Source organism: Coenobita brevimanus, chromosome 102 (genome assembly GCF_032717465.1).
Source record: "Coenobita brevimanus isolate Jiangsu-jjx chromosome 102, ASM3271746v2, whole genome shotgun sequence".
In the NCBI taxonomy this organism is placed as follows: Eukaryota; Metazoa; Arthropoda; class Malacostraca; order Decapoda; family Coenobitidae; genus Coenobita; species Coenobita brevimanus.
The window spans coordinates 34823551-34846058 of record NC_137055.1 but is presented as its reverse complement, the minus strand read 5'-3'; the positions used below and the strand labels follow the sequence as shown (position 1 = coordinate 34846058).

At 39.0% G+C, this 22508-nt stretch overlaps 1 protein-coding gene across 13 annotated transcripts in view; it reads left to right on the top strand.

The window, feature by feature from the left end:
- Vinc (vinculin) overlaps positions 1–22508 on the top strand; it is a 112726-nt gene that overhangs the window by 76176 nt on the left and 14042 nt on the right. For 4 of the 13 annotated variants that reach the window (XM_080284628.1, XM_080284627.1, XM_080284625.1 and 1 more), the window contains exons 10-22: positions 69–199; positions 1072–1223; positions 1336–1513; positions 1739–1936; positions 5076–5167; positions 6134–6193; positions 8846–8945; positions 9793–9819; positions 15855–15917; positions 16319–16423; positions 17513–17587; positions 19737–19867; positions 21933–22172. In XM_080284628.1, the coding sequence (XP_080140754.1) occupies positions 69–199; positions 1072–1223; positions 1336–1513; positions 1739–1936; positions 5076–5167; positions 6134–6193; positions 8846–8945; positions 9793–9819; positions 15855–15917; positions 16319–16423; positions 17513–17587; positions 19737–19867; positions 21933–22172 (1552 nt within the window). Of the gene's footprint in view, positions 1–68; positions 200–1071; positions 1224–1335; positions 1514–1738; positions 1937–5075; positions 5168–6133; positions 6194–8845; positions 8946–9792; positions 9820–10324; positions 10466–13730; positions 13758–15854; positions 15918–16318; positions 16424–17512; positions 17588–19736; positions 19868–21932; positions 22173–22508 lie in introns of all 13 variants that reach the window. The other 9 variants (XM_080284636.1, XM_080284629.1, XM_080284635.1 and 6 more) reach the window with 7 other exon arrangements.

Here is a 22508-nt window from a genome sequence, read left to right as displayed (position 1 = left end):
AGTGCATCCTCACCTCATCCCTAGGTGAAAAAAAAAGTCTAGATGATGATTTTTCCTTGTTTCCTCAGAGCATTGTCCACAAAACTGCAGGAGCTGAAGGATAAGATACAAACAGCTGTTGTAGACCGAGTGGTGGAGGACTTTGTTGACATCACCACACCTCTCAAGCAGTTCACTGATGCGGTCCTTGCCCCTGAAGGTGAGTAGGGGGAAGAAACGAGGGATGGAGATTTGAGATAATGATTACAGCTAATCCCTTCCAGGCATCTTTCTTTGATCATAGTAGTAGCAGTAGTTGTAACCCAGAGGTTAACTGAACATGAACCTGATGGACTGTAGGCCAAGGTCACCTCTGCAGTCCACCATTTTCCCTTTGGGAGATAGGGATGGGACAGAGGGACGTTTGTATAACTTGGCAGCTGCAGTTCTCGGTCATATTAGTGCTGCCATATGAAGGTGTCCTTCTTGAGCATCATCTTCCATCGTGTAATCTGTTACTGTCTCTTGTGTAGGAGTATAGCTGCCATTATTCCACATAATTTCATAAGTTTCATATTACTTGTTTGAGGTGGAGGGGCCCAAAGACAAGTCTGTAAGGGTTGTGGCAAAACTCCCCCCACCCCCTCTTTGTCTGTGTGTGTGTGTGTGTGTATGTGTGTGTGTGTGTGTGTGTGTGTAGCTCCACAAGCATAGAGAGAGTGACCTAATCATATGTACTGTACAGTGTGGAAACACAAATCTTTAGAAAGAAGTGGATAATTTTTAAGGCTTCATTGATGAGTGAATGAATATATGCCTCATTTCACAGAGTACTCTGTTGATAGTTTTCCTTCTGTTACGTTTATCCTCTTCCTTTGTCAGGATTCTATCCACCCAGCTTATTGGTAGAATGTATGGTGGTAATGATGATGGTGGTGATGATGATGATGATGATGATGATGATGATGATAATGATGGTAAAGTTGATGGTGGTGGTGATGGTGTTTGTGAATTAAAAGTGTATGTATATTCTGAACTGAGCATTTTGCACATGCCATCTTGTATGTATGTATTATAATATAAACCTTACAGGTACTCCTGGGCGTGAACAGAATTTTGAAGGCCGGGCAGCCAACCTTGCCAACTTCAGCAACCGTGCCACCAAGACAGCCCAGATGGTGGCCGCTGGCAGTTCTGGTGGCAACAAGAAATTGGCTGAGGCACTCTTGTCATCTGCTGGCCAGGTACGGTGTACTTTTTTTGGAGTAATTTAGTCTAAAAATGAGTGTCTGCCTTAATGACCATAAGGCAGTTGATAGGCCAAAAAATCTATTTCTTTTTCGCTTTTTTCTGTAGGTGGAGAGCTTAACGCCTCAGTTGGTGGCTGCTGGCCGCATCCGCATGACATACCCGACCAACAAGGCGGCCGACGAACACTTTGAAAACTTGCGTCGACAGTATGCTGAGAGTATACAGAAAGTGAGAGATCTTGCAGATGAAGCCACTGATTCAGCTGCCTTCATCAAAGCTTCAGGTAAAATATATAATCCTTAATATCATCACATCCAAGTCCTACCGAACTGAATTTTGTAAAGTTACAGTTAGTCCTTCATTTATATCAGTGACAAAGTATAATTTGTTGAGTTTGTTGAGTTTTGCTTCATAAAAATATATTTGCTTCAGCAGCAGATAAATGAATTTTGGAACTGCTGTTGTCATTGCAGCTTTTCTAATATGGCAATCACTGTGGCCTTTCTAGAGGACCTGATAAAGAAGCACACGGCCGCATGTGAGGCATCCATCAGGAATCATGAGCCACAGGCCATGGTTGACAACACCAGTGCCATAGCCAGGCTGGCCAACCGAGTCCTCATGGTAGCCAAACAGGAGGCTGACAATTCTGAAGACCCCAGCTTTGTGGCCAAGGTTATTGCTGCCTCTGACCAGGTACAGGCATGTGAGTATCAGATCCCATCACAAGAAGTAATATCATTATCATTATTGTCGTTGTCATTATATTTGTCATCATTGTCATTATCGTAGTCATCATCATTATCATTGTCATCACATTTTTTCCCCACCTGAGGATGGGGTAGGCTAAGATTCAGAAAACAAGAACAGAGAAAGTATGAAAATGGGAAATTAATCAACAGTATGCTCAGTGAAATGGGCCATGCACTCATTCATATTTTGTTCAGGCCTGTAGAATCCTGACTCCACCCCACAAACAAAACCATTTGGACATAAAAATTATTATCTTGTCATACTCAACTCACTTAACCAGGGGACACAGTCGTGTTTACACAGTTGAGGTTCCAGCTGAGACCTTTTCACTGTATACAACTCTTCCACACTCTGATTAGTTAAAAAGAGTTATGCTTAGTTTGGGCCGGATTTGAAAAAATCGATACTGTAAGTCCTCCTTGTGATATTTTTTAACGGATATCTAGTGGTAGGTGGGGGCACCCACCATCCACTCATTTGATGTAGTGCTGTTCTTGGATGTCTGCCCTTTCTTTTCTTCCTTTCTTTTTTTCCTTCCTATTTGGTCTTTGTTGCTTTCAGTCTTTCCTCCTCCTTCTGTCAGTGGGTTACTTTACACTCCCACTTCTGTCTTTCTTTCCTTCATTCTTTCCTCTTCCTTCTGCCTACTGGTGACATTATACTGAGTGACAAGCCAAATTATTTCATTTACGCCAGGAAACCTACGTAGGGTGGTAACCATATATCCAAATTATGGCGCCAGGTGGTTTAGTGGGTAATTAAGGCAGTCCAATCGGCTTGAGCCTGTGCGGGTTTATATCCAAGGGGTGGTTGGGGTTTATTGCCCACGTAATGCCACTCAGGGACGAGTGAGGCTGGTCACTATCATCTTAAATGTCAGGACCAACTTGCCTAGCCCCAGGCTTCTGCGCTCCTCATTGGGCGCCACTGGATTGGATGATGGTGATGATGATGATGATCTTAATTTACCTTTTATGGTTCCTTTGCTACCCATAGGGCTGATTTGCCTGTTCTGCTAGTGTACATTGTCAACTGCATAGATATAATTCTAATATTTCTATCTAGAACACATTCTTACTTACAGTGTGGACTGTTTCCGCTGTAATGTGGCGATGAAAGTTCATTATTAGTTTTATTGTTAATATTCATTTGTTATTTATTGAAGGCTCCAACATGCATGCATGCATTGGCCTAGTCACCTAATGGTGGCTGTCCATGCTGCTCGATCTCCAGCAGCTTTCCTATTCAGTCCCTGATCTCAGAGGTCACATTCAGTGACCTCGTCCCAGGTCTTTTTCAGTCTGTCTCTTGCAACCCTATCCCTAACATTAACACTTCTCACTTTCTACACCAAATTATCATCCCCCATCCTCTCCACATGCCCAAACCATCTCAGCCTACCTCTCCTCATCACAACACCAATACACTCCAGTCCCAGTCTACTCCCCAGCTCTTCCATCGTGAACCTAGCCCCCCCAGGCCTCACACTCAGGGACGCTCTGCACATCTACGTAATCATTGTCATTTCTGTACATTTGAGCTCGCGAATATCCTCTTCCTTCACTGCCCAAGTCTCACTACCATACAGCATTACACTCCTAACACATGCTGCATACAGAGATCTCTTAGCACGGAGGGAGAGCCTTCTCAGTGTCAGGAGAGGCAACAGCTCCCTGACCTTCTTCCAACTACTCCTGCTAGCTTCTGCCCCACCTCCAGCACATAACATGTCTCCCAAATAACAAAACTCGACCACACACTCAAGAGACTCACCAGCAAGTGCAATCCTTTCACACCTGACAGTCTCCACCTGCTCTCCCCGACACACCACACACATGAAAGCAGCATTATCTTGCAGTCTACCTCTAATACCACTACATCTTTTATGCACCCACTTACTGCACACACTGCACAAGATGAAATTACTTCCCACGCACTTGTGGCAAATCGCACATGGCCACTCTCCCTCATCTTTGACAGTACTGCCAACAGCCCTGCATACGATCACTTTTGTTTTATCTACATTTACTCTTAAGCCCATGTTCTCCATACCATCTCTCCACTTTCTAAATCTTTCCTCCACCTCCCTTTCATTCTCTGCAGTCAACACCAAATCATCAGCATACAACATCTCCCACAGGAGTATATTTCTGAAGTCACGTGAGAGGGCTTGAAGTACCATGAAAAACAACAAAGGGCTCAAAACTGACCCCTGGTGCATACTAACATGCATGGAAAACTCATCACTCAAATCTCCATTCACCCTTACCTGGGTGTGAGCACCTACATACATGGCCATAACCTCCCTGACTAGCCACTCCTATATCCCAAGCTTTCTCATTGCCCACTTCATCACCTCGTTAGGGACTATGTCAAAGCCCTTCTCCAAATCTACAAAAACAAAGTACAGTTCCCTTTTCTTTACTCTATATTTTCCTGAAGCTATCAAACAATGAATATGGCATTAGTGGTCTCTTTACCTGGCATTAAAATTGCATCTCATCAATATTCACTCCTTAAATCATACCTTCTAGCACTCTCTCCATTACCTTCAATATCTGGTCTAAAAGCTTTATGCCTCTTTATTTCCTCTTTCCAGGGCATGACCCTTCCCTTTGTACACATTTACAGTTACACTCTTCAGTCAGTCATCTGGGACAACACACTCATACACAGTCGTATTTATCAGGTCAGTGACTAACCTCACTCCTATATCTCCTGAGGCTTTCAACATTTCAGCAGTCAACTCAGACACACCTGCTGCCTTCCCCACCTGCAACCTGCCTATTGCCCTGCTCACAGTAGCAGCGTCAATCAAAGGCCAAGGGCCAAACACTGGATCTGCTGGCACCTAACCTTCCCTGTCCCAGTGAGACTCCTCATTCAACAACTGGCTGTAATGCTTTCTCCATGCATCTTTAATATCCCACTGTTCACCACTACCCTTTCCTCATCATTCCTCACACACTGCATACCTATGATATCCCCTTTCATCCCTTGTCATCTGGTTTATTATTATTATCATTTTTTATTTGTTTATTTACTTATTTGCTGCACTCATTATGGTACTTTCTCTCCCATCCCGTCCTTAGCCGTCACCCCAATGGTTCAGAATGCGAAGGATGTGGCAATGAATCCTGATGACCAGCGAGCAATTAGCAGGTGGCGGCAATCCAACCAAGCAGTAAGTATTGTACTGTAGTGGCATTCATCTTTAGCTATCCACTTATGCTTCTACACCCCCAAAAAGGTAACAGAGGATTGACTGTTAACTTTACTGTTCTGATTCATGCAATCAGGCTGTAAATATACCCACCGGTCCATTATTAGTTATTAACTGAGTTTCATGAAACCAAATATATTTCTTATTATAATTTCACAGACAAGGGTATTTTGAGTTTGAATTAACCATACAGTTTAGACCATTGCACTTTTACTGGAAATTATCTTCTGTACAGCATCAGCATTTGTTTTAGTAATAAATTTTGAATCACCAAAGTAATGGAAAAAGTTGCTACTAGAGTAGAAAAATATTTTGTAGTAAAACTGAAAAGGTTGAGGGGGAAGGTTAGATATCCCTTCTTCTCCCTTCATGCGTCTCCTGCACTTTGTGGTGCTTCTGTTCTGCTAATTTTAGTGTCCTCACTGAAGGTCAAGGAGCCATGTTCTGTATCATCATGTCCGATATGATTGTGGGAAAACTGGATTGGGATGGTGGTGATTACAATACAGTTTCAGGAATTTACCATAGGAAACTGGCTGATGTATTTATAACTTACACTATGTTTCAGTTGATTATTGGTTACTTCCTTTGGGTATTTGCCAGTCATTCAGTTTTTCATATTTATCAAACACCTTATGATCATATTTCAGTCACTGAAATAAAGAAGTACTTGTTTAAATATCTGTACAGCCTGGTTGCATACATACATACATACATCATGATAACCATCCAGATTATTGAATAGTACTGTACTAATCCAATTTTAATAGCTAGTGATCATTGTCATTGCCAGTTATTTAACAGATAATTGTTTAAGAAGTTAATATCAATAAAAACTAACAATACTTGAAGAGGAAGAGATTTGTAAGCCTGTTTGAAGTTAAATGTGCAGAGTACTGTAGCAAGAAAATTCTGGCAAATTTACAGATTCTTCAACCAGGTGCTGGTATTGAACACAGTCAGAAAAACCAGCAACCTATAATGCCAGTGAGTGTTTCATGACAAGTTAAACTCTCTGCTTATTATCCATTTCGTTTTTGCTTACACATTGCAGTTTGCCACGTAAGTGGTGCATCTCTCATCTTGCTTGTTCTGTGAGGCTGCATTGTAGCAGAACTTTTTCTGTAGTGTTACATTACTCTTATTAAGAATTGTGAAGAAAGTGATTGATGTTTAATATGTATTTTAGTATTATCATGAACATTTAATTTACTGCAGTATGTTGTACAGTTTTTATTGAGTTCATGATTATGGATTTTACTAGAGTGTAAGGTAACTGAGTGTTAGTTTCCAATAATCTCAGTAAGCACAGTTCAGTACTTGGTGTTTTCTTTTTCTTGTTACTGAATGATAGACTGCTTTGTCACTATTAGTAGATATGTACTATACAGTGTATAGGATATATATTAGTTGATTTTTTTTTTTGTTTTTTTTTGTTTTTTTTTTTTTTTGGTAGCACAGTATGTTGACGGTTTACTGCATTTAATAGTTTCATGTAATACTTTTATGACTCAGTTTGAGTAGCTCAGATATAATAGCATCTTATAAGTTTGTAATACAACAAGAAATCACTAGATACAGATACTGTCAAGAAAAGTCTAGTACTGTAATATTCATGGCCCAAAAGAGTACAAAGAATTACTGTACTGTGTAATATTAGTTTCTCCCATAATTCAAACATGGGCGTCAAGTAAGTAGTGTCATTTCAGTGAGCCAGTTGTGGTGACATGCCAGAACAGCAGCAATACTCAGTAATTCTTTCACTGGAATATCACCCTGAAGCATTTTTCTTTTGGGTTCCACTACATACAACATAATTTTATTTAGCATTGCTAAATCTCTACCATTTAAAGAGGTGACCCATACAAGTTTGAGGATACATGCTGTTTGAGCAATTGCTATTTCCATCTTCAAGCTTCAGTTTTATATTGGATTGCTTAATTGCTTTTCTTTATTGAAGCCAAGCTTAAATATGAACTGCTGTTTGAGTTAACTGATCTGTTAAGAAAATTTTCAGATGCAGTGTCTCATTAATCCCATGAAGGTGGTGATGTATTCTCTTAATTTTCTTACTACCTTCTCACAATTTTATTGATCTTAGTGGAGACCTTTTGTGATGAAGGGGTCAGTGAAAACAGTCTCTAACTTCCCATTTCAAAACTCTCCCAAATGGAATGAAACTGTCTGGGGATAGGTAGAATTAAGTAAAGAAATAATTCACTTGATGGAAGGCGAGTCTCTTCACATACAGTACAATCCTGAACTGTGTGTTGTATGCCGAAGAATACAATATTGCATAAGCTTTTCATCTGTTACATTGCATAACATTGTTGATTTTCCATTTTTTAGTTGACGTATTATCTCTGTACGTAATGCTGTCAGACCAAAGAGATAATATGTTATAGCAGTAGCTTAACTAAAGTATTTCACTGGATTAGGATAGATAGGGTGACCACTGTGAAGATGAAGAGGACCATGAAAGGGTGCCACAGAAGTGGAATGGGGAGGAAATAGTGGAATGAGCAGGGAATATGAGAGAACTTTCAAGGTTACAGCCTGTAGAATATGAATATGTAGGTGGAGTGATGAAAAAGGCATATGTGAGTGAGTTTGAAGGTGGAAGATGTGGTAGGCCAAGAAAGTGAATGGGTAAGGGAAATGAATGTGCAAGAAAGTGAGGGAAGGAAGTTGAAAAGGACTAGGGAACTGAAGGAGAATCAAGTTGAAGTTGGTTGGATGAGGTATGTATGGAGGAGCTCTTGACAAGGCTTTACCAATGCTTTTTTAATATGATAATCAGTGGATCTTTAATATGTTGGGGGGGGGGTATCCTTCATTAACCACTCCACTATTAGAGGTATCTCCTAGTGTTCCATGTATTTGCATGCTGGTTTCTTGATTAATATACGGCAAAAAAAATACATCATCGTGTTGAAGGGGATAATGCTTATTATAGGAGATATACGAAGAATTTCAGTGCTTTAATTAACTTTAGTGTTATGGTATATGACTCTCGCGGTGTCAGTTTATACTGCAGCAGTTTGATAATAGAAATGTTGATTAAAATATGGAACAGAATTTTCAGGTGTGAAATGTAAGATATTTTCATGAAATTTGGTGAGTAACAAAAGTGGACCCAGTTGTGTTGCTATGCAGGCAGTAGTTTTCTTGAACTTCATCTCTTGCTTGCTGAGCAATTTGAGTTGAATAATGTAAAACATAAATAAATTTTATTAATAACACCTGTATTGTAATAAGTTTAGCTTACCAGTAGAAATACAAATAACACTATGATATCAACTGACTGTCCATATGGTTTCGTGTGTAAAAAACATCGGGTACACCTGGCAAACAATATGTATCTGGGCACTTTGTGCCTCTGATATGACATAGTGAATGAAACATGAAAATTGTCCTTACTATCTGCTCACACATAAAATGTTCATAGCATTCATTTGGAAATCCATCGAACCCAATTGTTTGGACACTTTTTATGCTGACTGTGTACAGTATTGTGATAACCTAGCCCTAGGCCCCTAAGTGCCTGATGGAGCAGAAAGGGATTGGTTGATGGATAAATGAATCTATATTGAGATTCATAAAGTGAGATGGTTTAACTGAAATACTTTACAATGTCAGCTGTTGAGTGCAGTGGGTGAGGTGAGGAGGGCAGTGATGGTGTACCCAGAGGAACCCATTATTCCACCTCCTCCAGACATGTCCTCCCTCACACTCAATGGTAAGTGCACTCTTTATTTACCAAGTTTAGTAGGTATAACAAGGATTGAATATTATAAATACTTAACTATTAATGTCTAATGTGTGTCTCTTAAATAAGATGAGTATATATTAAAGATTGTGTACAGCACTTCCTCTGCTAAAAGAATCCAGCTAAGGGCTTATCCTAGTTGTGTTATCTAGTTGATAGCTGTGTTTAATTGAAGCATAATGAATTGGTTTGGTATTTAGAAATGGTAAGCAGTATTGACAAGCATAAAATAATTGTGGAAACTCTACAAGCATCTTGATACTGGGATGTTCAGAGTATAGCACCCAATTGCTGTAATATATACATGTGAGCTATAGGTCTGCTCACTCTTTACTTCTGTCTTTGGGTGAAAGGAGGCCAACCAGAGTCACGGGTGGAGGTGTATGGTATATAGGAGGACTGCAACACCTTAGGGAATGGGCTATTAAGCCTTTGGCCAGAGTTGTTAGTTATGTAGTGCCTTATTAGACTTCACTGGTAACATGGTCATCCTGAACTCTTCCATGCACACTATGGCAAAGCTTTGAGCTATGACGTAAATACTGGACAACATGTATATGCTGTGAAATTTTAGCAGTGACTCATGAGTCTTTGTTTAATCTTTGTTTAACGCAAAACCATGGTTATCACAGCCACGGGTAGGATTAGAGAGTGAACAGGCTTATGGCAGCACAGCACTTTATAATTTTGTGATCCTTCAAGTGACTGTTTGTAGAGTTTTCACCTTCAGCTGACATATAATTGTGGAATTGATTGATAAAGAGTGGTAATCAGTCTTCCTAATTAGTAACATGTAATAACTTTCCTCACTTTCAAGCTCCTTATTATTCAGTGGATCCTACAGGTAAGCAGACATTAAGAGACTTTGCATTTTACAGACAGAACTGTAGATAATGACCTGGAACATTGTTAGCTTTCAGCTGGTGGTGGTGGATGCTAAGAATACTGTACTGTATTTTATATAGAGTATGCTGTATGTGAAATATTTTTGTAGTACTGTTATGCCGACAGAAATGTATTCATGCTTTTAAAGCATATCAAAATTGCATTATTTTATTCAAAGGTGAGCTTGTAAATGGAATTGGTTGTTGTAGAGTGTGCAATATTCCCTGTACAGTATTTTTTATTTTATGGTTTTGTACTCTTTCAGTTTTTCTCCTGCAGTGTATAGCAGTGCTGAGCAGCATTGTTCTATATATACGCCATAAATATGTTTAGCAATTTTTGGTGAGTGTTTTAGCATTTATTTTTCTAGTTGGTGTTTTTGTACAGAGTTCTTTTTTTTTCTGTTTATTGAGGAAGTTTTCCTAGCCAGGAGTGTTGAGGTTTTATGCCTTTGCTCTCAACAGCAGCTCCCCCCCGCCCCCCAGCACCTCCAAAGATCGACTTAGATGATGATGTATTTAAGGTGGACTTTATGAAAATCTTTGGTGAGCCGGAGAAAGGCCTGACTCCCTCGCAGTACCAGGGCATCCACTTGCCTGAGAGAGGTAGAGTTTTGTGCACCTGACTGGCTGGCTCGTCTTCAGCGTTAACCCACTGAGAACAGGGATATCTGTTTTATTTTATTCTTGCCTTCTCTCAGTAGTAATTGCAACTCCAGGTTCATCTGACTATGAACTTGGTGGACTGTAAGCTAAAGTTGCCCTTCTCCTGCATTTCACCATCCTTCTTTTGGGGGATAGGGAAGTAAATGAGGAATGTATAACCAGGCAGTGAAGCTGCCTGCTTTCTCTTGATGATTTTATTCAGCTTATGGAAGACTTTGAACTGGGAGGTTAGATATAGCCTTAATAAAGCCCATCAGTACAAGAGGCCATTCCTAAGTTGAATAATATTGTCTTGCAGTGGCAAGAATAAACTAAATAGGATGTCACTCAGATTCAAGGGGTTAAATAACTGGCAGGCCGAGGTTCTAAGACATTTTGGGTCAATTTTCCATGAGAAATGTAAAGCCTAATTCATAAATGTGAGTTGGGCAATACAGTTTAAAGCTTTATTTTCGTAAATGCTGTGGTGTGGTAATGTGTTTTTAATATGGTTTACTTTAAAACAAGTCTCCCTTTTTGGCGTTTATTTAATTGGATATTCCTCACCTCAGTGCCCTTTTGCAACAAGGAGAAATGAGATGAAGGATTTCTGGTGTTATGACTCAAGTGTTTGAATCAGAGTTTGTAATTTTGTATTGAAGCATATTCCAACTTTATGACTTACTGATAGCATGGCATTATATTAAAACAATTGACTGAACTTACATTTTTACATAAATATTTTTACAGATAGAGTATTTATGAATAAGCCTCACCTAAATAATACCTCCAATAAAAAAGAGCCTATAGCCATCTCAGCTGCGCATGGAATGCCCTTGGAAATGTTTGCTTCTGTCACTGAGTAAAAGGGGTCGGGATTCAATGTTTGATAAATATGAACTGATCTTTGTTTTCATGATAGTAAATTTTAGCTGTCATTTGCATTTACTGTACCTTTAATAATATCCAAGATCAGTTTTTATTCATTGCTTTTATATTGTGGGAGATGGCAGAAATCTTTAAAGCCCTCCTCTGTGCTACCCCCAGTTCACAGGTATGGGTTCCTTTGCTGTCCAAAACCTACAGCATAAGACATCTCTAGAAGAGATATGAGGGGAAAATAATCATTCGTAAATTACTATCTTATACCACAGTGATCTCTGTAACCAGTGGTAGGCATGTACTTTTCATGCTCTCGACCCCTTCTTGTCCCCCTTGCCATCATGTTACCCTTTTGCTTTGTTTTTGTTGTTATAATGATATGTAAGAATAAGTGACTGTTTAGAAGTGGTTGAGATGTGCCATTAACTTGATGAGGCTTGTTGGTGGTTGTATGCGGTATTCATGAATTGGCTCGTCCTGTGGTAGGTGCCAGTAGCCAATAAGTTATATTCTGCCCACTTTAACTTGGCCTATAATTGCCAGTTGACACTACAGTATGGCACTAGTCAAGAACATGTGCTGTGGGAAGGAGTTGAAGTCATAGTATTATCTTATATTGCCATTGAACTGTGGGTAACAAAGTACTAAAGGATGAAAATCTCTGCCAAGTTAAAATGGACAAACTTTAGTAGAGGTTCAAGAAGAAAGCCTGTATTGAAGAGCTTTGTACAGTTTCAGAGATTTTTGTGGTACTGTGTATGTAGAGTTGCCTTGGAAATGGTTTTATATGTTACTTTAACACACATGTTTACTAATGACTGTTTATGAGGAGTGTTGATAGCTACATATATTTTGTTACTGATATTGAACATCATTAAGGCATAATGTTCTTGTTGTACTTCTGTGTGTAAATCAAACTAACCTGAAAATACTGTCATGCCATATTTCTGTATGGCTGGAATGGCGGCAGATACTTTCTAAAACAGCCTTCCAGTAGTTTCAGTTAGAAGTGATACTGAAAAACTAGGAATTTTTTATGTAACAGTTTTCAGTTGTTGTGTGGGAAACTATGTTGACTAGAATTTGTAACAAAACTGAAGGTGAGAAGGATTATTTTATCACATACTTCCTCATCTGTACATGGGTGATAGGTTAGATTAGGTAATCACAGCTTCCAGCAGAGGTTGACAGAAATATATAACCTGAAATAGTTATCACATGTGTAGCATTTTATTAATAACTGATTGGAGGACAAATAACTGATTGGAGACAAAAATCAGGCATGAGGTGATGCAAGGATAAAATAGAAGACTTCAGACATCATGAAGGGGGAAGAAGAAAACATATGATTAATGCCTGTTGACTACACAACAGACCGTCAGGTTTTGTTAAGGCCCCTACCCAATGGATATGACATGTAACGAAATTTGCATCGAGGCCCCCCCCTCCCCCCCTTTTATTTTTTTCTGGGTTTTGGAAAGAAAGTTGAAACAAACTTCGTCCTGCTGTCCAACTGTTTTTGAGGTAGGGCAACTTTGTTTGGCAGATGGAAGGTAGGAATGACTATATAGGAGCGTCATGGCATTTCTTTAGTTTCTGTAGATGATATCTAGGATTAGGAATGTGGCAATAGATAAATAGATAGATTTTCTGCTTGCTACTTTTGCATATTAAGCAAGCATAAGCAGAATTGGATGGCCTTGATAACAGATGATTTTTGTGGGTGTTTTGGAGTAGCAGAAACGACTCTAAGAGTGAGGTGTGAAATTGCTGAGTGGATGAGGTGAAATACTCTGAGATGGTATAGATGTTTTCTCTGGATGAACACAGACCGGATGCTAAAGAAATGTATTTAAACAGAGATTTTTGGTAGTAATGGAAAAAGAAGATCACATGTAGTGTGGAATAAGAGTGTGGACAGTACATTGGCAAGAAAGAGGAAAGAGAGTGTGTGATAAAGTGAGAGATGTATGTGAGGACAGAATAGCCTTTTGGCAGTTCTTTCTTGTCATCACCAATTGAAGGGTTCCTGGGAGAAGCCAAGGTGTCATAGATGATTATTATTATTTTTTTCAATATGTCATAGTAAACAGTAGTGAAGTGATGAGATGTACTAAACTGCGAACATGATATTCTTGGGCAACACTTCTTCATATGCTCAGTGTACAGTTGGGGACAAAATGATGTGATGCATCAAGGAGGAAAGAAATGAATGTGCCTTAAATGTGAAGTAGATATAGTGAAATAGTAGGTAAATTCTTGTCCCTGATTGTACCAAGCAATGAGAGTATGTGAGGTATAGGTTTCTCACATTTATTAATATTTCCTTCTTTTCTTACCCAAGCCCCTTATTACTATGGAGATTTGCCAGGTGAGGCCAGGTAGACAGCACTTTAATATTCTAGCATCTATAATCTGTCTGTGAGCGACGACGTACGAGTCTGTCCGCATGTTTATTAAGCTCTGCCACTTTTATTTTTTTGTTTAACTTTCAGGAGTGAGTGCAGAAGCTGAGGCTAAACACCCCATAATACAAGACCTTTGGAAGAATTAATCAGTAAAGAGGTTAAATTGTGTTAATATTTTGAGGCTTAAGTAAACAGAGATCGGACAACTTCCTTCATTATGAAGCTTCTGTAACCCACCAAGCTTTTGTAAACTCTAATGGCCATTTTGTCAACCAGTTCAATCTAGTGGACATAATTTTCACTTCATTCATGCTTTCTCCAGATGATTATTCGGTGTGGGGTAGTGCCCCAGTAGTGAAGAAAATAATGGATACTTTTCGTTACTCCTGCAGTTTTAAAGTCTCTTCAAAACTGAATAAAGGTGTCTGAAAGTAGTAAGAATAAAGTAGAAAAACACATCATGGGATTGATGGGGTTAACCAATTGAAGCAAGGGATTTCCACGTTATTGTTGCTATTTTGTGAAAAGTTTATTCAGTTTAGGATGATCATTTTGAATTTGAGGACTTAAATAGGACTTTCGTCAATCCTTTCTTTACAAGATGCCTCTCCTGAGTTGAATATAATTATCTGGTAGCAGCAGGAATTAACAAAAAAATGTCACCTGGATTCATAGAATCAAAGCTTATGTAAAGGTGTAAATGAATCCTGAACTTTTGACGAATATGTGTGGCTTGCCCATATTTATTAGATTTGAGTAGTCTGCATCGCACATTACAGAGAGCCATCAGAAAGCTTATAGGGAGGCCAGATATGGTGTATACAGTATTTCTCATGTACGTCAAAAATTAATGTTAAAAATAGGGGGGTTTCCCTTCCCCTTCACAGTCTCAGGTTTCATACTGTAATAGGCTCACTAACTTTTTCACTTTAAGAAATCAGAGTTAACTAAAATAGGGAGGTTGCCAGAGATTGAGCAATGTGGAGAACTGCCATTAGGTGACTAAGGTCAGTGCATTCAAGCATGTTGTAGCCATTATAAATGGAATGATACCTCTTGAGTGCCCCATCAAGCCTGTAAGGGCCTGGGGTTAAGAGTTTCACTCCAGATGCTTAAGGCAAGAATGGTCAGGTACATGCTTGTGAGTGACATTATGTGGGAAGTAAATCCTTAACCATCCCTTTGTTTTAAAAAATTGTAGGCCTCATTCAGTAGGAGTGTCTCAGCCTTATAAGACCACCAGGCATCTGTTTGTTGGTTACCAATAACACTAGCTTGGTGACTTACAGCTGCACCAGAGTAGCAGGAGTTGGCCGATGTCTGTTCACTGTATGGCCTCTCAAATTATGTGTGGATAGCTTCTGGCTCCTCTCATTCTGGCCTCGGGCATGTTTACTCCCTGTGTCATCCATTTTGTTTCTTTTTCAGGGAAATTCAACTATTCCAGCATCAAGCATGTTATTTTCTTTCCATACAATGAGTCACCAGTTTTGTATGGATAATGCCAGCTTTGTCAATGGCATAAAGTGATCTGATATGCCTTTTTATTATTATTTTTTTTTTTATGTGTGTGTGTGTGTGTGTGTGTGTGTGGAGCTCCATTGCTTATCATGCCTGTATGGTACATATGTGAAAAAGATTGAAGACTCCATTTTGAGCAGAGCTTTGTGTTTGTTTGCAAGTACTGGTCACAGTTTTTAATGTTTTGTAGTTTGTATATATGCATTCTTTGAAAACAATGTGGTACTGACGAACTAAACAATTGTATAGATATTGTTTGTGTTTATATGTAAGGTTTTAATGCCAGGAAGAAAATCTGTCACATTCATTCCACATAAAAATTACAGTATGTACTTTGTGTAGCAAGGTTGTTGTTGTTGTTTTTATTGTTGTGGACCTAGAATGGAACAATAATGCAGCTGGTCAGCCAGTTTGTACAGCTGAAATTTACCTTATTTTCTCACCTAAGTTTGATTTTTCATTTTAATATGCAGCAGAGGTTAGCTCTTTGTTTTACAGACCTCGATTAGCAGAGTATGAGATTTGCTGACATTTTGCAGATCATGATGGAAGCAATGGACACATTCACCCTGGTAGTCAGCCATATCCTTATTCTGGCATAGGTACTGATAATCCCTTGTTTTTTTAACCTGACTTCTTTGTTCAGGTATATATAGATTTTAAATGTATAGTGTTAATATTTGTTGAAAAGTTGATCATTTTTAAGCCTATATTAAATACTCTTAAGTACACACAGTGAAGTATAGTGTAATTGTATACATACCGGTATGTCGGTGAAATATTTTTATTATAGTTCTAGACTGTGCATGATCATGCATATATTTTTTTGGGGTATTATTGGTGAATTTTTTTAAGGACTGTCCAGTAATTAAAACACAGTACTGGTCTCAGTTGATATACTGTACATAACTTTTTTAGTATTGTTGCTAAGGTGTTTTAAGGACCCTCCAGTAATAAAAGTACCGATCTCATTTTGCGACACTTTTGGCTGGGTGTTTATTAGGGTCTGGTGTTGGAGGTGTTGACATGTACAGTTGCTACGGCCGATCTCCTTCTCTCCAGTCTCCCAGTGCTGGCCTCCTCTCTGCCATGCCAACCTGGGGCCAAGGTACCCACCACACATTGTCAACAATACCCTTATTGTCCACAGAATATTTTAGTAAAACCCCCAATGCTACTGTGAAGAAGTTATATTTGATTACTGGCATTTTGTCAGCATAACTACCATCCCTTCCTGACCTGCCATTAATCCCTTCAGTCAAGTAATGTCCTTTTATAGTTTGTTCTTGCCATTTCCATTGTTTGTTTTAATTTAGGGAGATTCTTATAACTGAAGGGGTTAGAGAGTGCCTTCTTTATCTCCTTCAGTTTGAGAAGCCTTGCCAAGTGGAATGATATTGTCTGGCAGTGGTAAGATTGAAATAACAAAAGACGTTACTGGATGCAGGTGGTTAGGATAACGTATCTTGTATTCTGCAGATTCATTCTAGGATGCAACACTTTGAAGAAAACATCAAACAGAACAAAACTGCAATTTTTTAATGTTTGACTCTTGAAGGACTTCTCATTTAATTCAGAGAGAATTGTGGTGTTTTAAGCATAGATTAATTAAGGTCCCTCTGTTGTATGTACTGTTTTAACTGTTTATTTATTTATTTGGTCCTGCCTGGAATGTATCATGGCATATAGTATTACTGTTGGAGCATTGGGAGTTTTACTTTAGTTTATTGAACCACTATTGTGTAGGTGAGGTTGCTCCCTAATGTGAGTGATCATCACAAAAAAACAAAAATAGTATTTACTGAAGCTGTTAGTCTTTAGCTATTATTTAGGGTATACATACAAACATATATGCTAAGGCTTATGGGTAAGAGTCATAACATTTATAAAAGGAAAGACCTATTTCATATGATAGATTAGTTTTCAGAATATTCTTTTATCATATGAGGAACTGGTGTGTTGCAGCTTAGTTACTGGTACCAGAGTCAAAGAAAGTACTTGAGAATATATTGAAAAAGTTATATTTGAGACATTTCATAGTAACATAAAAGTACTTCTTAATTTAGATTTAAGGTTAAGTAAATTATGCATCATGCATAAACAAACTATTTGGTAAAGCCATTGATTGGAAGTACTGAAAAAAGAATAATGGAGTAAGGGTAAATACATATGTAAGCCAGGCCTTGCCATCCCTCAGGAGAATTGGGTGATGCTGTGTACGACAGCCACACAGATGACGAACTTCCCACCGACCCTTTTCCCCGCTACCCAGGTTGTTGCCCCCACCATCACACAGTATCAGAGGACTGGGAATGTTGCAGTCTCTGTACTTTACATTTCTCTCTTGAGCCACAATCAGGCTGGAAGAGAAAGCCAAGATGACTGGGAATGTTGCAGTCTCCATATCTTTGTGGAGGGGAGATATGTTGGATTACAGTATTGCAGTAGCAATGCTTTTTTTTTGCACATCAGCAAAAAACCATATATATTGCATTTGTTTGTACTTGTGGCTTTAGAAATATTGAGCTACACTTATGTACTGTAATCACTGAAGGTTATTAAGACAACCAGAATTATCATCCAACATTTCTCCCTCTTGTAATCTACTCATTTGCCATGCCAGCTTGATGATGACTATTGCAAGAATCAGTAGGTAGGGCCCCTTGCCATCTCTCACTAGTAATTTCCCTGTACATGTAATGATCCTTTACTAGTGTATATTTCCCACTGTTGCACAGAAAACTGGAGACATACAGTATTTGTCTCTGGCCGTGTGTACTTTCTCACTCTCCATCTTTGTTTCAGGATTTCTCTGGAAAAATTTACTTTGTAGCCAGAATGTCTGAAGCACAGTTTTTCACTATCTTACTCACCACTTTGTTATATATACATGCATTATGTTCATAATAATAATAAGTAGATTTCTAATGGCAGTTATCTTATAAATCCCAGTATGGTGAAAGACTGTGGTGCAGTAAGATTTCCTGTTGACCACTTTCCTCACTACAGTATATTAATTTTCTGCTGATCTAGCATTGCATCTATAAGGAAGACCCTGTTCCTAGCAACACTTGAAGTTCCCTGCCTGTTGAGTGGCATGCAGCACGATTGACTGTCCTCTGGAGTCTGCAAGTTCATCGTTATTTCCATTTCAGCTACTTTCCTTATTTTATGAAGGAAGTTTTTCATTGCAGCTTTCATATTTCATAGATGTGTTATTCTTCTTTATGTAAATCGGTGCATGGTGACTTGGTTTACTAAAATATAAAAGATGTACGTGTTGTAATGCTCAAATTGTTATTTTATGTTATTCTGTTGTGCTTATGGACTTGTTTGTAATATTGCAGCCTGTCCTAGATGAGCATGTTTCTTGTGGCTGCATGATTTGTAGTGAAGCAGTGTTATGCATGCCTCCTGTAGCTCAGAATACCTTGATGTATTTATTGTGTTCTGTATTTGTAGACTGCTGTAGTTTATTTGTACTGTATAATGACAATTTTATTGTTCTAGAATATAAATAAGTTACTTTGTACAGTAGTACATTAGTGTTATAAAACTGATGGCTGTTTGGCTTCCTTAAATACAGTTGCATAAATCAGCAAGATGTAGCAGTTGGGTAATATTGTAATATAATCTAGTTGGTAATCATGATTAGGTGTACAGTATATTATATACATGGTATATACTGTACATGAACAAGCAATATAATTACAGTTAAGCATAATATGCACGTTATAAAGGGTATTCTATGGATGTCAGTGTTTTGTGCAAGATAAAGAACATCCCAATAATTTTGTATTGTTCTATTTTGAAACTGGATTATGGTGTTATATCAACAGTCATGCTGAATTGTTCAAAATCTTCTTGCTTATGTTGGAAGTTTCAATTGATAGTAAGTTAATGAGTCATTTTCTTCATCACTACAGTAATTTAATATTTAGTAAGATATTGCCAGTCCAATACAGTGTAATGGGTGCTTTCCTCATATGATAGACAAACCCTCAACTTATCAAATATATGACATATGTTTCATATTGATTTTGTGTTTATTAAAGATTAGCTGAAAATACCATTATCAAATTTTGTTATTCTTTTGCAGAATTTTTAAAATTGGGCTTTAATAACTTGATAATGTAAGAAGTATCTCTTGTCCAAATAAAATCAACTTCATATTGTATTTTTGGCTTGTGAAAATGTATCAGGTGCATTACTTGGACACACCTAATATCAAGGTTAATATAATAGAGCAGTGTGCCAAAATTAGCCCTAAGAAAGTATATAAGTATGGCATCAACACTGATAGTGGATTTACTTAGCACCAGCCACACTTCACCTAAAACTAGCTTATCACAGTTTAGCATGATTCATCCTGAAATAACAACCACCTCAATGAACAAAGTTGACAGTGTTTACATTGACAGACCAGGCCCCCCCACGTCCACCCCTGCCTGGTGGGGACAGGGCGCCCCCCAGACCTCCCCCACCGGAGACTGATGATGAGGAGGAAACCAGCATGTTCAGCCAGGTTCCACAGCCCAACCAGCCCATCATGGTTAGCATAGTGCACTTAACTTGTTTGTACAGTGTTCACATTAACTTGGCTTAAAACTGTCACTCCATCTTATGTGCTGAATTGTACCAGTAGGTTAACAGTAGAATATGGTGCCAACCACAGGGAAATTGTATGGAGAGATTGTAGAGCCATAGTATTGTCATGTTCTGTCATTGAAGTACATGAAATAAGCCGCAAAAGAAAAATATTGGTCAAGGTAAGGTGGACAAACAGTAGCTATTCCTTGTCTTGCTCACACTCATTATTGCAGCTCATATTGTTTGAAAGCATCATTCATTATAACATGTTTAACTTCTAGGCTGTGGTAAGCCTGCCTGACAGGATGTCTTTGCTGGAGATTTGAGAAAAATTTATCTTGTTCATTTCCAGATTATGTGGTAGGTGGGGGTGCTCACCATCTACTCACTCAGTGTAGTGCTGCTGCATTGGGTGTCTGCCCTTTCCTCTCTTCCATCCTTCCTCTTCTGTCTTTCCGTCACTCTTTCTTTTTTTCTTCTGCCTAAGGGTGACGTTACACGCCCTCTTCTGTCTTTCTTTCCTTCATTCTTTCCTCTTCTTTCTGCCTGTGGGTAATTCTACACTTAGTGACAAGCCAAATGGTTTCCTCTACACCAGGAAACCATTTACAATGCTGGGTGGTAACCATATAACCAAATTATGGTGCCTGGTGGTTTAGTGGGTAATTAAGGTTCTCCAATCGGATTGAGCCTGTGTAGATTTATATCCAAGGGTTGGTTGGGGTTTATTGCTCATGTAACACCACTCAGGGATGAGTGAGGCTGGTCACTCTCATCTTAAATGTCAGGACCAACTTGCCTAGCCCTGGCTTCTTACACTTCTCATGGGGTGACATTGGATTGGATGATGGATGGATGGATTTCCAGATTTTTCACTGAATTACTTTTGATTCATTAACCAGTAAATTTTTTAGTTAAGGAAATGGGGGGAAAAAAAAATCATGGAGTACAAATATACCATTATCGTGTTCCTGATGCACCAAATTGACCAAGTGGGATTTTTAAATGCCCAAGGGTATACTGTATATATGTACTAAACCTTGAATGATGTGCTTCAGAGTGATTGGTTTGCATACTAATCCAGTTACAGGTTGATATAGATCTAGAAACAAATAAATCAGTCTTTTATTTTACCATCCATCCATCCATCATCATCCACTCCTACTTTGCCCCATGAGAAGCGTAGGAGCCCGGGGCTAGGCAAGATGGTCCTGACATTTAAGATGAGAGTGACCAGCCTCACTCATCCCTAAATGGCATCACATGAGCAACAAACCCCAACCAACCCTTGGATATAAACCTTCACTGGCTCAATCCGATTGGAGCGCCTTAATTACCCACCAAACCAACAGGCGCCATAATTTGGTTATATGGTTACCACCCAGCATAGTAAATGGTTTCCTGTTGTACAGGAAACCATTTGGCTTGTCACTCAGTGTAGAGTCACCCACAGGCAGAAGGAAGAGGAAAGAATGAAGGAACGAAAGACAGAAGAGGGAATGTAAAGTCACCCGTAGGCAGAAGGAAGAGGAAAGAATGAAGGAAAGAAAGACAGAAGAGGATGGAAGGAAAGAAGGACGGAGGAGAGGAAAGGGCAGACACCTGAGAGCAGCACTACATCAAGTGAGTGGATGGTGAGCGCCCCAATCAAATTGGAAAACCGTAGGTGACTGTTTTCACCTAATAATAAGTTGAAGGCATTTTGTTTCTGGCTGTTAGAGTATGTTTTGCTCAACTAGCACCCAGGCAAGTGAGAAGTAACCATCATAACCACTATGTGACAGTGGCTGCATTACCAGTGTGGACAAGTATAGCTTTGTTCTTCACAAGTTTAGTAAATGTGAACATTTTGAAAAAGTTATTGAGATTCTGGAAGGCAGGCCACATTCAGATGAGCCAGAGGTTGAAATTACTGCTACTACATAACATCCCATTCGCATAATAATGATTGCTTGCAGTTCCCCCTTGTTATCACTTCAGTATTTCCTATAGTCCTTTACCACAGTAACATTCTTGCTGACTTCCAGATGGCAGCACACGGGCTGCATCAGGAAGTGAAGCAGTGGTCCTCTCGTGACAATGACATCATTGCTGCAGCCAAGAAGATGGCATTGTTGATGGCACAGTTGTCCCAGCTGGTGCGTGGGGAAGGTGGCACCAAGAAGGACCTCATCGCTTGTGCCAAGGCCATTGCTGAGGCTTCAGAGGAGGTGACACGGCTTGCCAAGGATTTAGCTCGTGAATGTACTGACAAGCGCATGAGGACGGTAAGTCAGGGTACAATTAGAATCAAAAGTTAACCTGATGTTTCACCCCTTCTTCTTACATATCTATGTTGGCCAATATTTCTAAGCCGAGAGAAGCTTGGTATGTTTCTCTGCTCACAGATTATTCTCCTTCATATGCTGTAGCAGGGAAGAAAATGACAGACTTGCCCTAAGGGTGAAATGAAAGCAGGGAAACAGTAGACCAACTTTGTCCCAGAATATGTCATTGGGTAAGAAAGAGTAGGGTAGTTTTTAATGGATAGATAGAATTGAAGTACAGTTTTTGAGAACATGAATATGTCTGTGATTGTACCCTTTCTTTTTGTTTCCATTCTT